This window comes from Manacus vitellinus, unplaced genomic scaffold (genome assembly GCF_001715985.3).
Source record: "Manacus vitellinus isolate BGI_N305 unplaced genomic scaffold, ASM171598v3 scaffold_55_pilon, whole genome shotgun sequence".
Taxonomy (NCBI): Eukaryota; Metazoa; Chordata; class Aves; order Passeriformes; family Pipridae; genus Manacus; species Manacus vitellinus.
Genome location: NW_021940651.1, coordinates 2,428,343 through 2,445,344, shown reverse-complemented (window position 1 = coordinate 2,445,344; position 17,002 = coordinate 2,428,343). Strand labels below are relative to the sequence as shown.

Genomic DNA, 17,002 nt, shown 5'->3' with positions numbered 1-17,002 from the left:
ATGTGTTATATAAAATTGTAACAAAAGATTACCACTAAAAATAAAGTTAACTTGGTATCAAGTTTAGTACAGCACAAAATCTACTTTTCACACTGGTAAACAGACCCCGCTGTGTGATGCTGTGAGAACAAACTGTCTACTTTTCAATTTTTATTTTTTTTTTTAAATTTTGGGGTTTTTTAAGAATCCTCTTTAAAAGGGCCCAAGACTTCATTAAGGTCAAACTTCTAGTTTCTTTTTCCTAAACAAAAGCCACGGATGCATAAACAAAATGAAGTAGAATCATGCCCATTGTTATACATACATAGATTTTATTCTTGCAGACCAGCCTTTTCCCAATGTTGTTACACACAGTTCTGGCATGTAACTCATTGTTGGAACACAGTAAGGCCAAACAAACATAAGTGAAAGCAAAAATGTCTCTTTAAAGATGACATTTTGAGACATCATGTAAAAGAGAAGCATGAAAAATTCCTTAATGGGTAAGTCTACTGTCATCACTGGCAAACTAATGTTCTTTGAGCACACCCTGAAACTAAGGGATTAGATGGAAGGAAGGCAAGGAGGAGAGGCATTTCACTGAGACTTCTTGACTTTAAAAGATGGCTTACCACTGGAGACAGTCTAATTGGAGGAACTGAATTTGTGAAAACAGGTAAGTCAAAACAGAATTGTTATCCTTGATCTTACTAGTACTTTGTTCATTGACTATTGTAACAGTGCAACACACCAGATGCAAGTCTATTGACACGTAAAATACGCCAGAAGATTAGGAAGTAAATACTCTATTTGGAGGGGACACAAAAGGTCAAACTTCACCCACTGCAAAACCAGATGTTAAAACGAAAAAAAAAACCCTCTGAGATAAACAAGTACAGTTATAGGAACATGTGGAATATGTCATTTCACAACTTGAAAGTGAGGGAATTGCCCTCATAGCTGAGATTAACAAGTAGGGACATAGGGCAAGGGTGGGACTGGGTCTGTTCTGAGTGACAAAAATACAGAGAGACCAGCACTACTCAAGAGTGAAAATACAGAGGCAACCTGGCATAAAAGGCAGGAACTGTCTGTTCTGTAAGCCTCAAATTCAACATACAAAATTCAGGGAAAATCTCAAAGTAACAACAGAAATGAATTATAGAAGTGTCTTTGAAGTGAAAAATAAAACAAAAAACCCACCACAAACATCAGTCATCCTAAGAAATAATTAAGCCCTGAAAAGCAACTTTATTAAAACTTTAGAAGTTTTTAAGGTCTACCACTTCAGTATTTATTTTTGGATCAGGGTGGAGGGGAAGTCAGGAAGCATGACTGGCTCAAATCATGTGCTTAATAACCAGGGGTAATGAAGAGAAACTAAAACCAATTGAAAACAGCAGCTACATGGCAGTAAAGTTTTCAGAAGTGAGACATAGATTAAGACTTGGTTTGCTGAAGGGAAGGAAATGCCAACTGGTAAAAAAATTATACAGAGAACAGAGTTGCTTGTAGGAGCGGTTCTGTTCTGGCACCAGAATGGATTTAAATGACTTTATAAATTTAAAACAAAATAAACAAAAATCTTTTCATTCCCTCCAATAAATATTACATACACAACTAATATAATTCTGCTGTTTTGTCATATGATCGAGAGATTGTGTACCAAATAATGCATCAGCCATAGCTGACATTAACCAATTAATGCAAAAATGGAATTGCCAAGCTGTTCTATGGATGAATTTTAACCATGTTCACAGAAATCAGAGGCTCTTGCTCTCCTTCTTTAATCAGCCATATGCCCAAGGATAAATCCAACATCAGTGCTGCTTTCCTGACTTACTGGTGTTTATAATTAACTACCAGGGATGCCCAATTTTTTTTAGACAAGCAAAATATTCTCTCTCAGGGAACATTTAATTATCATTATGCGAATACTCTTTTGTCTTTTAGTTTCTGCAAGTACAGACAGCAAGACTTCTGCAGGCTCATGTTTCCCCACAGAATGGGCATGTGCTGGGTGAAACCATTCCCTGCCAAGCTCCAAGATGACCAGAGCCTACATAGTGTTTATACATGCCAGGAAGTGATACTATCATGTGGCTTAAATACTCACAGTAAAAAAAATCACATACTCCTATGAATATAACTGCATTCTCTCTCTTTTGAAGTGTTGACAAATCTTTTAACATTGACATAAATTACAACTTTTCATTACTCGCAGTATTTATTCTTCCACACATCTCCTAACCAGGTGTACTTAAAATCAATTCATACTGAAGATTTTTCATAGTCTTCCATAGTCTGCCTCCCTTAAGAGATGCATTCACCTGGATTACCTAGAAACTACCAGCATCTCCATTCAGATGTAAGTACTTTGTGTATTTTGCCTACCTCTGGTGGAACAAGAAATTAGACAATTTCTATTTCTCAAACTGTTAACTCAGGCTTTTCACTTCTCCTCCCCCTCGACAGTTCCTCTACTTCCCTTCCACTCTCTGCTTTCTCCAAGAGCTGCTTTTCTCCCCAGGAAAACACAGGTCCAATGCAACAAGTAGCTCTGATCTAGCGATGACTTCTTCGTTTGATTGCCAGCTTGTGGTGCCAAGAAAGGCCCCTTGTTTTCCCACTCCAGTACAGCACTTACGTGTCACATTTGGCTGTAGAAGAACCCAAGAAGCCATTACACAGGAGGGGAGCTTTAGAAAGAAACTGGAAACCGAACTGATAGCCTGTCACCTATCAGTTCTTCGTGGATTACAAAGCAGTATTTTGTAGTCAAAACAGAATCACAGAATAACTGTTCTTAATTGCAGTAACTTCCCAGACCATTTCATCTTTGGTTTTCCATGTACATTCCCAGTGTTGTATCATCTCCATTATTAGAGGTAATAAGGAAGATGTTAATAGAATTAATTCATAGAAATCATACCCTAATAACATTTTCTTTGTCCAGTAGCTAAATATGGAAACAAACTTGCTTTTTTAAATACTGAAACTGGTGTTGAAAACAAAAGAAACTTGCTTTGAAAGGCAGCCCACCTTTTGCCTGTTTATCCAAGAATTAATACTTTCATCTGTAGTTTTGCACCGGAGCTCTACAAGTGAACCCCCTCTGAAGCCAGCTGGCATCCCGGGAAAACGCAAGAACATATGGCAAGTGTTCCAGTGACGTTAATGCCAACTAGACACTAGAATAAGCATGCGGGGACCGAGGCTTTCACTCTGAGAATGAAGTTAGAGGGGCAGGGGAAATGTACAACACAGTCAGCAAGAAAAAAGACCTGACTTAGCATAAACCTCTTTACCAACAAGTTAAAAAGTTACATCTTGGAAATCACTGCACTGATAATCAGATTTGGCAAAGGGAACAGACCGTGCTCCCGAGCCCAATTCATTCTACTTAAAACAGACTGACAAACTGACGGAAAGACAGCATTTTGATCTTCAACAGAGGGGGAGAAGTATGTAAAACACATTGTTTCTTCAAATATTCTAATCAAAGCTTTACAGCTAGCAACCAAGCAAGAATCTTTAGAACTGAGCAGACACACCATCAGCTTACCAAAAAAGTATCCGCAGAATGTTGGCGACCAGCAGCACCAGGCAGACGTAGGTGGAGAAGCCCTCGGCGTTCTGTGTCCGGCGGATGTCCCGGTACTGGGGGATGTAGGGCACCACGCCGCCGAACACCATGGCCCCCGCGGCGCCCCACGACACCAGCTGCTGCATGGGCACCAGCAGCCATCCAGGCCGCCCGGCTCCATGCCGGGGGGGCGCGGGGAGGCGCTCAGACTGAGGGATGCCCGCCGCAGCCTTCCGGCCGGGGCCGGCTCTAGCCGCGGGCGGGCTGCCTGGCCGGGATGCGGCACCATGGCTGCGCCCTCTCCCGCGGCGCCCGGACCTGGGAAAGGAACGGGGCTCAGTCTGCCCTGCCAGGGGCTGCTCCGGCCGCTGCCGAGCCGGCACCACCGCCTGCCGCGGGCGGGTGGGGTTCGCCGCCGCCCACCGCCCCAGCCCGGCGCGCACAGGCGGAAACCCGACTCTGGCACGGCAGCCAGCGCCGAGGAGACCCGCCAGCAGCCGGGGAGGGCACGGACACACGGCGCCGCCGCCACCCCGCCCAGCCGCCCGGTCGGTTCTCCGAGGGGGCTTCCCCGCCTCCATAACCCACCCGCGCGCTCTCTCGCCCCGCGCATCCCGAGCCGCGCGAACATGCGCGTCCGTCTTGTCCACCCGGCTGTCCATCCATCCATCCCGCCCGTCCGCCCGCCCCCACCTGCTCCTCCCTGCCCCGTGCGCTGCCTCCATCCCCACAGCGCTCCGCGGGGCGGGCAGTGCGTCCCCGGCGGCCCGTGACGCCACCGCGACCGGCCCGCGCCGCCGCCAATGAGCGCCGGGCCGCCCCTTCCTCCGGCGGGGAGCGGCGGCGAGCTCGGCCCTTGCGCGCTCCCTTTCGCTCCTCTCCTGCCGGCACCGTGCCGCTCCCCGCCGCTGGCCTGGGGCAACCGCTGCCTGAAGGCCTGAGGCACCGCAGCCTGGGGCACTGGCCGGCACCGGGGTGGGCCCTGGACACGCACCGGGGCAGGGCGGGCGGCTCGGCCCGGCAGGGTGGGGTGCCCGGCTCCCCGGCCACACCTGGGCGCCCTCCCCGCCGCGGGCCCCCCTAAGCCGCCGCCCCGGATCCTGCTCCCTGCCTCGGGCTTTTTCCTTCTTTCTACCCAGGAGTTACGGAAAACTCCGTCACGCCTCATAGACAAAGGGGCAATGGCTTTAAAATTAAAGAGGATTGATTTAGATTAGATATTAGCAAGAAATTCTTTACTGTGAGGATGGTAAGGCACTGGAAGAGGTTGCTCGGAAAAGCTGTGGATGACCCACCCCTGAAGTATTCAAGGCCAGGTTGGATAGGGCTCTGTGCTACCTGCTCTACTGTAGGGTGTTCTTCTCGATGGTGGCAGGGGGAGGGTGGGGTGTGGAACTAGATGATCTTCAAGGTCCCTTCCAACTCAAACTGTTCTGTGATTCTATTACAATTCTGTGATTTCCATGGCTCTCAGAACCGTAGTCATTACTTAACTACACACAATTCAACTAACCAGCACATCTTCTGTACCAGAGAGGGGGTTTTCCCTCAGCGGTATGGATAACAGGTGGTGGTGGAGGGAAAACGTTGCATCTTCTACCCGAAGTGACCAGTGAGTCTGTACTGCTGGTTGCAGTGGGCCAGCTGCACACAGATGTTGCAAGGAGATTGACTGCATGGACACTTTATCAGTGAGGTGATGGCAAACTTCAGCCACACTAAAAAGGATGTATCATCCACTGTGCATCCAAGTGGCTGCACAGCTGTCCTCAAAGCTTGTTCCCTGGGTTCCCCATAATACTTTCATAGACATGCTGCCTCCTACCTTTTAAGTACCCCTGCTTCTCATCCAATAGGTGGGAAATGAGATGGGGTTTCCTGCAAACGTGTGATGTATTATTTTGTGTTTGTTGTGAGTCTTGAAGGGGAAAAGGAGCCGAATTAAAAATAGAAATGTCTGTTTCAAGGTTTTTGGAAGCCTTTTGTTTACTTCCTGCATAGCAGCACCTTGCTCAACTGCAACCATTTCTGCCACCAGGCACGTTCTTGCAGCACACATGCAGCACATGAACCTACACATTACTGCAGAGTGTATTTTTCAAAGACCATTCTTGGGGTACCATCACAAAAACATCCAAAACACCCTCCTACACAGATGAAGTGACCGGTGATAACATTAGGACTCACCTTTCCTACAGGGAAGCAGTAGCTCTGCTACTCAAACAAAGCTGTATTCCACTCTACAGACCTGAAAGTTTGATTGCCAAGGTTAAAAATACACAGTGGAGGTTTTGAATTCTAATTTTTGGATGAGAAGCCTGATGTTCCTCACTTCAGAGCATCTGACTGACTCAGACTATAACAATCAAATTATGTAAACTGCATTATTTAAAACATATTTTATTATTTAATGGCTCACTGTCCACATATCACTTGTGCACTGTTATCATCAGACAGTTATGCCAATTTCTTTCCACACTTTTCTTGGAAGCCCTTGCCCCATTATTTTTCCTTAAGCACAAAGGTCTGAACAAGCCTCAAGCCTGTAAATAAGAGTAGCCCAGACTAGGAAGACAACTTTTGTTCATGTCAACATGTATTTTGAGAAATCATTGAGAAATTATCTTGAGAAAATAGGTATTTTGAAGTAATGGTTACCTACATAGAAGAAACTGCCCAGGCTGACATTAGATCTCCAGGCTACCTTCCAGAATAATTCCAGGATGCTGTTAAGCCTAGGTAATAACAAATCGCATACAATATTAAGATTCTAAATATCAACTGGAAACAGACAACCACTTTAACTTAAGTTGTTTAACTTGAAACTCTAAGGGTAAAAACTCTGAATTACAGCATGTTGCTGTGTGAACCTAACTCAGTTTTGGTCACTGAAAAATGTCCTGGTTGTTTAGTAGTTAATCCATGGATGTAAGGCAAACTGATCAGTGACACCAGACGCTAGGTAAGGGGAGGAATGACAGGTTGGCTCAAACTCCTCAAGATGAGCAGCTGCACAAAAGCTTGTGCCAGGATCAGGGGGGGACCTTTCAGGTCGCAGGATATTCTAAGCAGCCAGGGGCAATTTTCTTTGGCAATGGTGCCATCCCAAGGTGCTTGCTGATTCCGGTATACCATCCTACCCAGCACATGGAACATCCAATCACAGCAGACCCAGCAAGCCTCCGGAAGGAGAGTGCCTTAGAGGAGCTTTATCTAAAGCTTGGGTGATAACAGGTGTTTGAAGAGAGTCTTGCTTCATCAAGGAAAAGTTCAGCAACCTGCAGGTCTGAGTGCAGTCACATGAGAATGCTCAGCCTTGTGAGGCTTCATATCAAACTAGATTTCTTTATCTGGTAGATAGTGACTGAGAGGGAGCTGAGAAGGACCGCTTTCTTGGTATAAAAGCAGAGCCTATCGTAGCAACAGTACTGCTTCACTGCCAGACAGCAATCTTCTGTTTCCAAGTGAGGAGAAAAAGAACAGGTGCGTTTATTTTTCCACACTGACTGGCAAAATTCCACCATTAAAAAAAAATAATCTCTATTTGCTAAAACTACATTACCCATTCAGACAACAGAAGCAGACAGAAAGTTTCATATTAGGTCTTTGAAGACTAATATTAATCTTTTTAGGACAACTGCTGCAGGAGAATTGAAATTGAGTATGTGAGCAGCTCTAGCCACCTAGTTATGAAATAGCTTGTAGCAGTTAACATTTTGGTGACAACGTAATTGCCAAACCTCCAAACATAACAAGAACTTATATTTATTCCAGATTAAGAAATCTGATAAAAAAATGTATCTTTGGACACAATTTAAGCAAGCCGAGAGTGGTGAACAGACATGGCATGTTTACAAAGGGATTTTAACATTGGTAGAGGTGGTAAAAATTATTATATAAGGTTTAGTTTTGCAAATAGGTCCACTGACTTAAAAGACTAAGCAAAGCACCATTTCTACAGCTGGCTCCAGGTGGCCATATTCCTAGCAGGACAACATTGAGGCAAACAGGATTCAGGAATCAACCACCCAAGTTGGACCAGTTTCACAAGATTTAGCTACCTCTGCAGTTTTTTACAGGAGGAGGAGGAGGACAGCTGTTGGTGCTTCACTTGTAGTTACTGCAATAGCAAAAATAGCAAATTGCTGCAAGTCTCCTAACCAGTCTGTTGTTCTGTCAATTGATTTTGAAAGATGACTATTAAAATTATTTTGTAGTCTGCATTACAGGAATGCTGTTGCACTGAAGCAAGCACAGCAAGTCCCTGCAAGATGTCAGCTCAAGTGCAGATAAGCACTAAGTCACTACTTGAACACGTTGCACAATAAATGTTTTCATAAGGATTATGTGAATTCCTGCAGTAGCCAAATTTCCTTCAATTATCACATTATATCTCATTCTACAACTACAGCCATGGGGAGATCAAAAAGAAATATTCACTGTACTGTTCATAAAACAAGTAAATGGGTCTTAAGTGCCTTGAAACTGGCCATTCCTACCATGATGCATTATCACTAAATCATCTGCCCTCGTCTCTCCATTTTTTTATTTTCTACAGCAACCCTACTGCAACTGCTGGCAGAAGCTACCTCCTGACCCCTTTTAACACTAGTAAGCCTCTGTTTTGGTAACTGATGGACAGAATCAAGCTAGCATTAATAAGAGATACTGTTTTATTGCACATCTTCACCACTTTTTATTTCTCCTTCTGTGCTGGTCTTTATAAACAGAGCAGTGAATACAAGCATGATGTGGAACACCCACCAGTATGCAAAGGAACAACCTCTTCACCTCCAAGGAGGACCTGTGACAAACATGCCCAGCCTACAAGCTCCTCTCTGGACAGTAGTGACATGCTTTGCACTGGGGAGCAGGAACCAGGGCTGTGCAGGCCGAGATAATTAGACTCCTCTCTGTACTGGGACTGCTACCATCTCCACAGACAAATGGAGAAAAAGCCCTAAAGCAAACATGCCAGAGCAGAAATCAACCTGAAAGCTGGCAGAAATACATGAACCCCTCTTCAAACCATTACAGCTTTGAAACAATGGGCAAAGTTCAGGTGAGTGGAGAAATAAACAAACAGCAGTCCCACTTCAACTTCTTACCTGTGTAATACATATTACTGCTTAACCCACAGCCTGCTCTTCTGTCAAACAGGTCCAGCTGATGACAACCATTTCTTCCCCACCTGCTCTTCATATGCCTTTGGCATGTCCCATGTCCTCAGGGTCACCTCAGCAGCTGGTTGCAGCAGAGGAGCCCACAGGCAGCTCCTGCTCAGCACCAGCCACAGAACCAACCTGCGCATCCTTTCCCAGAAATGAAGCCAAAAGTTCTCACCTCAACAACCTTTAGGAGTGGAATTGCTTTCTCTTAAGAAAATATGTAATAGCTCAAAGGACCAGAAGCGAGAAACATCTCCACAGATGGGATCTGCACAGTGTGTCTGGGTAAAATACCATGCAGGCTCCATTCACTGCTGAACCAATGCATCGTGCTCAGCATCAGAAGGGACATAAGGTCTATTCACGATCTAGATTCCTCTTTTTATTCTATCTTATTAAAATGCCTACTTTATTAAGCTATTTCTTGTAAGACTTTTCTTGACGAAATGCAGAAAGAGCCCTACAGCATCTCCCTCTCTCTTGCACTTCACCCCTCCCTGGGGCAAAATACTCACTAATTACAGGATCAGTGTGTTTAGCAAGGAGAGGCTGATATTGGAGAGTGAGATGGGAAAGAGGGAGTGTGGTGGGATGACCCCAGGCACCACTGAAGGCCCCCTACCACCTTGCTCACTTGCTCTTCCCGGCAGGATGAAGGAGACAATCAGGAGGGTGAAATCATGGGAAAAACACTCACGGATTGACATAAAAGTCTAACAGTGAATAAAAAGAATAAAAATAATTGATGCAAGAAAAACCAATCATCAACTCCCACTAACAGACAGATGCCCAGAGAGTCTCCCAGCAACAGCTACTTTGGAAGAAACTTCCCGCCCCCACCCTGGTTTTATTGCTGAGTGTGATGCTATGTGGTCCAACATGTCCTTTGGTCAGTTGGGGTCAGCTGTCCTGGCTGTTTCCCCTCTCACCCACCCCCAGCCTATTTGCTGGAGTGGGGGCAAAGTGAGAAACAGAGAAGGCCCTGATGCTGTGCAAGCACTGTGCAGTGACAGCTAAACCACTGGCGTGCTGTTTTGGTCACAAAAACAGTGTGGATAAAGTTAACTTCATCCCAGCCAGAGCCAGCACAGGGCGTGAAACGCAATTTGGGAAATCCTTAAACTGGCTGTATCTCTGAAGAACAAGTGAGGGTGCAAATACAGTGTCTAAAGTTTCACAAGAACTATCCCTAGCCCGCTCTGACTCATTTTCTCTCCCTTTAGATGAAGCTGTGGAGTAGCTTGGATACAGAGAGATATAAGAAAAATGACAGAGAAACTATAGCTTCATCAGGATTCAAAATACCCCCATATGACCTGGAGTCAGTAGCATTACAGCACCCAAGCTATTCTTTCTTTCTCTGTTCTAGGACAAGGACAAAAGTGTTTCTGGTGGCATTTACACACTTTAACACAGTCATAGTTTGTTTCTGCTGAGATAAGCTCAGCATCTCTGGTACACATAAGAACATTTTCTACACATAAGAACAGAACAAAACGAAATTTATGCTGCCCTTATCAGGAGCAAAGAGTGCAGAAGGGAGGAAAAAACCCCTAAAGACCAACATTATTGCATGAATAACACTTGAGTCCAAGACAGTAATCTAGATGAGATAGATACAAACGATGCAGTTTCTGAAACACCAAGGAGATGCAGCTACAGGTCCTTTTTGACTAATGCAACATTTATCCCAGAAAGAAAATTAACATCCTCACATGTCCTCTGAGCCCCTCTGGCTAGCCTCAAAAGTGGGGACAGGCTTGGGGGCCGTGCCACTGCACCCCTTCCCCTAGCTCTGCAGGGCCAAGTACTCTTCTGCTCAGCTGACACTTGTGCTAGCCTGTGCTGACAGTGTCCCTTGGCACCCTCCAGTCCCTCTGTGTCCTTGTAATTTCAGACGCCTTTTGCCAGGCATGCTTGAAATCTGCACCCACAAGTCTCCTGCTGGCAAACAGCCCTGTGGAGCACTAAATGGAGCAGGAGTGGGAGGGCTCCTATAGCACCAAAGCTGCATAAAATACCTGTCATACTCCTAGCAGCCTCCCTTCTGCCACAAATGTCTTGCAGAAGAAGCAGACAGGCCACTGTCAGTCAAGGTTTCAATCCGAAGAGCACATTTGCAACAGTTCTTTGTTTCATATGAGAAGGAGCAAGCCTTTCTCTCAAAAAAAAAAAAAAAGGCCAAATAATCAGATTTCTACACCCTTTGGTTTTTTATTACCCAAACCTTGCTGTTAGAGCACGTGTCCTACACCTGATGTTCCCCAGTGTTATTCTCCATATTTTTCCAAATCCACCCATGTTTTATGCAACCATATGAAGTGCTTTCCAACAATTTGAGGCTAATTTAAACTGCCTGTACCAGTTATCTTCTCTGGGAAAAATTATCTCTGAAGCTGTAAGGAAACATGACCATAGCTGCAGTTTGCTCACAGGGAATTTTACCCATGGTACTTCACAGCTTCTGGAAAAGCAAAATGTGCATCTTCAAATCATAGAATCATAGAATCAGCTGGGTTGGAAGGGACCTCCGAGATCATCAAGTCCAACCCTTGATCCACTACCGCTGCAGTTACTAGACCATGGCACTGAGTGCCACATCCAGTCTCTTTTTAAAAATCTCCAGGGACGGAGAATCCACCACTTCCCTGGGCAGCCCATTCCAATGTCTGACCACCCTCTCTGTAAAGAAATTCTTTCTAATATCTAACCTAAACCTCCCCTGGCACAACTTGAGACCATGCCCTCTTGTCTTGCTGATAGTTGCCTGGGAAAAGAGACCAACCCCCACCTGGCTACAACCTCCTTTCAGGGAGTTGTAGAGAGTTATGAGGTCTCCCCTGAGCCTCCTCTTCTCCAGGCTGAACAGCCCCAGCTCCCTCAGCCTCTCCTCATAGGACTTGTGCTTGAGTCCCTTCACCAGCCTATTTGCCCTCCTCTGGATCTGCTCCAGCACTTCACTATCCTTCCTGAAATGAGGAGCCCAGAACTGGACACAGTACTCAAGCTGTGGCCTCACCAGCGCTGAGTACAGGGGAAGAATCACTTCCTTGGACCTGCTGGCCACACCTGTTCCTGATCCAGGCCAGGATCCATTGGCCTTCTTGGCCACCTGGGCACACAGTTGGCTCATGTTCAGCTTCCTGTCAATCCAAACTCCCAGGTCCCTTTCTGCCTGGCTGCTCTCCAGCCACTCTGTGGGGTTGTTGTGGCCAAAGTGTAGGACCCAGCACTTGGCCTTGTTGAACCTCATCCCATTGGAATCAGCCCAACTCTCCAACCTATCCAGGTCCCTCTGCAGAGCCCTCCTGCCTTCCAGCTGATCCACACTCCCTCCTTTGCCCAGCTTGCAGCCTCTTCAACAGAGGTTCTTTTTACAAAATATTTTTGAAAAACACTCTTTCCATCACATACTCCACCACGTGCCATGTTTAATCTCTGTGTACAAAACACACATTCTGTACCTGGAAGAGAGCCACACCAGGCTGTGGGATCTGAACACCTGAGGTCAGCTCACTGTCCTTGTGTTGCTGAGGCTGCCTCCTTTTGCCCTCACCGCGGAGCCCTGCCTGTAACACACTGCACTTTCTTCAAAAAGGCTCCTGTGTGCACATGTAAGGAGCAAGGCCGCAGGCTGATTTGAACACAGGCTCCAGATGCAGCGTCCACAATGCCAGCAGTGGGCCACTAGGCCAGAGAAACAGACCCCCGCTCCCTTTTCCACCAGGGACAAACACCCCCAGCTCCCCCCTGCAGCCCTTCAGGAGATGAACTGCTTGGTGAATGCTCCTCCTCCCTCTCTGTCCAAAGACAACGGAACAAGGCTGGAGCAGAAAGCAGCATGAGAAGCATCATCTCTTACCAGCCACATCTGGGAAACATAGCTGGAGATTTCTGTATCACCACTGTGATAAACAAAGTCTTGTTTCTATAAGTTTTTGAACAGGAGTTTATTATATGGTAAAAGCAAGCAGCCGGCTGGGTGACAGAAATGGGGACAAATTTCCCAAATCTGCACACACACTACAGTGTACATTTGGCATTTATCTTAGCTACCTCATGCATATTAATTATATCATATACATTTTACAGGTTTTTTGCTAAGCATTTAATATATGGGTTTTATTACAGCTAAAGCTAAATGGTTATCTCTACAACCGGTCATAATTCATGCATTCTTGGACCAACCGGCGCCTAAAAGATTTAAAGTTCTACCATATTTTATTCTTAGGATAGTAGGGAGGTTTTAGGGCCCCTTGACCTTGTAAGAGTCTGTTTTATTTCTTTATGGGGGTGTAATTAAGTTTTACAATCCGTTTGTTTTATTTTGATGTAATCACCCATTTGTTTCATGAATCACAATTATTTATTTATCACAACCACCTAATAATTCAGTCAACAACAACAGCAGCTAGGCGAGTGATTTCACACAGCCAAGAATTACACAAAACCAATCTCTGTAGTCACCTTTCTGCTGCTCCTCTCCTCACTTAATAGGGAAAACTCTACCCTGTTTTCTGTTACAGCTACATGATGCCCATAGTACACACTGGACTTCTGATAAAGATTATCCTTAACCTTGCCAGTTTTCAGGAGAAACCTGCAGAAAAGGGCTGACTGAAAAATTTCACAGTAAGGGGATTTGTGAGCGGCAGTCCAAAAACTGAACACTTTTGTTAAGAGCAGAACACCTCCATCAGGGATCAGGTTTCTCAACTGCTGGAATTACCCTTTTCTCTTCAAAGATACAGAACCTGAAATTTGAACCCTGAGCAAACATCCAAGCTTTTAATATTCATCCCAAATGTCTAGTCTTTCAAAGGAGCACCAGAGCTGTCTGACACCACTGACCCGAATGCCTTTTCCTCTGCCTGAGGCATTTGCACTTCACTCAGCACATCTTTCCACGCTTTTAAATAACAACAACTTGTTGCTTATACTGATGTTACCATATGAAAGAAAAGTGGTGTCTTCACCAGGAAGTATTCCAGTGGAACAAGCTTCCAGTGAAGTGCATCATACTGACTCAAGAGATCAGGTAAATGTTAGTAGTTTGCTGCAAGAACTATCAGCACCATTTGGAATTTCAGAATATAAAAGCTGATGACCTAGCAAAGCCAGACGTTTTTTGTTGCACATTGTGTCCCTCTGAATCACAACTGTGAAATGACACAAGAGAAGCTACCCGAGAGTGATGACTCAAAGATCAGCCCTACAATTTGTTAGCAGAAACACCGTGACTGTGGTGCAAGAACTAGCTTGTACCTAGCCCTTTTCGCTGCAGAGGAAACTTTTACAACTGACCACGCCTCTGCCAGGAATCAAAAAAAAGCAAACTCCCAAAATCTGCAGTGCCTTCTGATCTATAGCTAAACAAGCTACCATCATGATCCATGAACACTTCCCTTCTTGTCTCATTGCAGAGCTAAATTTCCTGTTTTCTTTCTTAACACACATGTAAAATTAGGCTTCTCTTTGAGACATCCTCTCTCTGTCTTCACCTCCATTTCAAAGCAACCCTTAGCCAGTCATGCTTGGAGTATATGACCAGAGGATTCCTGACCCCGGTGTATATAAAAACTAATTTGTAAGCAAAGAGGAGGGGGAGGGATTTTATGTAACATCCAAACAACAAGAGTAATGCATTTATACAAAACAATTCCTTTATCGCTCCACACCACAGGCTTTTACAGCTGGCATCATATAGTAGTGGCATTGAACTTGGAGCTTAGGACTATAAATGTTTACACATGCTTTTATTTCCTGTCCTGCTACCCTGACTTCTCGTTCCAGCAGTGGAGGGACTGGAATTTCCCTAGGAAAGAGCACGAGAAACATACTTTGATACCATTTCAGTGCACATTGTAAAGAGTTCACAGCACAGGCCTGCGATTCTGAAATAGGATGGAAGCAGATGGCACCACAGCCTCTAGGTCACCTTATTTTTTATTTTTACTTCATGTGCTTCATACGAAGAAGACATATTTAAACTGAAAGCGACTAAAGTCTAAGGTTTTTACTGAAAGAAACTAGCACAGAGCATATTTAGGCATGGAAAAAGAATTTCTGTTGTCAAATCTCTTTTGCTCCTTTCTCAAACCCCCTCAATACCTGTTTTTGTATTCATTGCCAAAATGAACTTGCTGTTATCCTTTTAGTAAATTAGGTATTCTTTACTAATTGCAGTACATACTCTTGTGAGCACTGGTAGTACTGGTGGCTGACTGGTTCTCAGCTAATCCTTTGCTTTTGAAACAAAAAGTTCTTGCGCAGCTTCCCTTAGTCCATGGGTGCACGTCTAACACGGACTACTGCTTTTAAAATATGGCTCATCTTACATTTCCAGATTTCAAACCCTGGAAATGTATGCAACAGCCCAACTCTGAACTACCAAGCCCCTCTGAGGAGAGAGAGACAAGAGTACAGCAGAGCAAAAGCAAGCAGGCTAATTCTATTGTAAGTAAATTCATTGTTAAGCAGTCTGTTTGGCCCTGCCATTTGTCTCCTCTATTCTTAGGCTTTCTGAACTCTAGAACTTTTCCACAACCATTTTTAGCTTTACAGACACTTCCATTTTTATTTCATAAACCCAGCTGTGCACTATTGGCCTAATTCAGCTCAAGATCTGAAGTAGGAGGGATACTCAAATCAGCCACCGAGCCCACAAAGTAAACGAACCAGACCTTTGGAAAAGGAAATGCATAGTGAAATATTTCCTTCAGTCTCTTTTAACACTTTTAATTGCCCATCCTCCATTGCTGTGCCACCTGGATACTGTATTTTTTTTTGGCCTGACTCCACTGACCTGCCTCACAAAAACAAAAAGCTAGTTACCCAAAGCCTTTATAAAATCATGTTTGTTTTCAGTTGAACTATAACCTGGCCATTGCTAAAATGTGGCCCCACAAGGATTTAGTGGAATTCCTCCAAATTGGTTGGATGTATAACGCTTGCTCCTTTGCATTTCCAGCTGGCTCTTTACTCCGGCAAGCTCTTCAGTGCAAATGGGACTCTATGGCTTTGTTCAAGATAACTGGACACAAGCAGATAGAGCCTCTTCGACTGCCTCTGGGGGAATATACTGCTACCTAAGAGGAAAGCTTTTGTAGCTGTTCTGGAAGGAGGGAAAACCAGGAAGACTATGGCTGTTATCAGAAACAGAAATGCAAAAATAGTACAGCTACTACCTAACCCTAAGGGAAAGAAAATTAGCAACGAATAAACAGGTAAGAAACAACAACTGTTTCTCATTACTTATGCAACAGAACAAAAAAGCTATCTGGTTTCAGGTAGTGGCTACGTACAAAAGCAAAGCATATCTATATGCATAATATTGTTCAAATTGTTTTACCTAGAAGTTTGCTAGAGCAGTAATGCTGCTAGAGCACTCAAGCTCTGCAAAACGTGCTTGATTTTTCTTTCTACAACAAGGCAAAGAGGAGAACCTGCAAGAGTGGAAAGGTAAGGGTGTAGAGACGAGAAGCCACAATTATGGGAAGCACACAGCAATGCGGAGGTTGGCTTTGATGCCACAATTTAACACACTCTCCAAACGAGGTGGGGAAGTTCAAGAAGAAAAATAATTAAGTTTATGAAGAAAGATTCTAAGTGGTAGGCTTACAGGAGATAATCTTTCCAGCAACTGAGGTCACTTCTAACTCAGAAAATTTTTGTGGATGAAGGCGCATGTTTGGCATACCTATAAAGTAATCGACTAAGGAAATCTATTGCCCAACAGTGATATGCTCCTAACCATACAGGCACAGTAAATTGAAAACCTCTTAATTTACATCAGGCAACAGTTCCAGCACTCAGGTCATCTGCATAAACAACAATACACCTCTGCAATAGATGCACCAGGAGATTTTTATGCTGTGCAGCCCAAAAGTGCAGGGATGACCTACATGCTGTAAGAGGTGATTCTTGCCGATGCCTTCGGTGTTTACTCCTTCGACATTGGAGGAACTTCAAAGAACTTCAACCACCACGGTATTTTTACCGTATTTACTCCGTATTACAAGACTAGTTACACGGGGGAAAGGAAACAAACCTTATTAGAAAAAACAAACAAACAAAAAACAAAAAAAAAACCCACTAGACCTGTGAAACCATAAGGCCTCTGCAGATTAAACCTCGGCATCCTTACTTGGTTATTGCCGTGCGGAATTCCGATCTCTTCGGCAAATACAGGAACGGTTATTTAAGGATTCCCCAGCTCTCCCCGAAGCGCCGCGGGGCTCTCCCCGCCCGCCTTTCCCGTGAGGCGGCG

The 17,002-nt window shown here is 44.6% G+C and overlaps 1 protein-coding gene across 1 annotated transcript in view; it reads right to left on the bottom strand.

Annotated features, from left to right (window-relative positions):
- SLC66A2 (solute carrier family 66 member 2) overlaps positions 1-16,990 on the bottom strand; it is a 73,630-nt gene extending 56,640 nt beyond the window's left edge. The window contains 3 exon segments of the mRNA XM_018081619.3: positions 3,545-3,728; positions 3,731-3,883; positions 16,880-16,990. Coding sequence (XP_017937108.3) covers positions 3,545-3,728; positions 3,731-3,854 — 308 coding nt within the window. The 5' untranslated portion in view covers positions 3,855-3,883; positions 16,880-16,990.
- Positions 16,991-17,002: the final 12 nt, after the last annotated feature.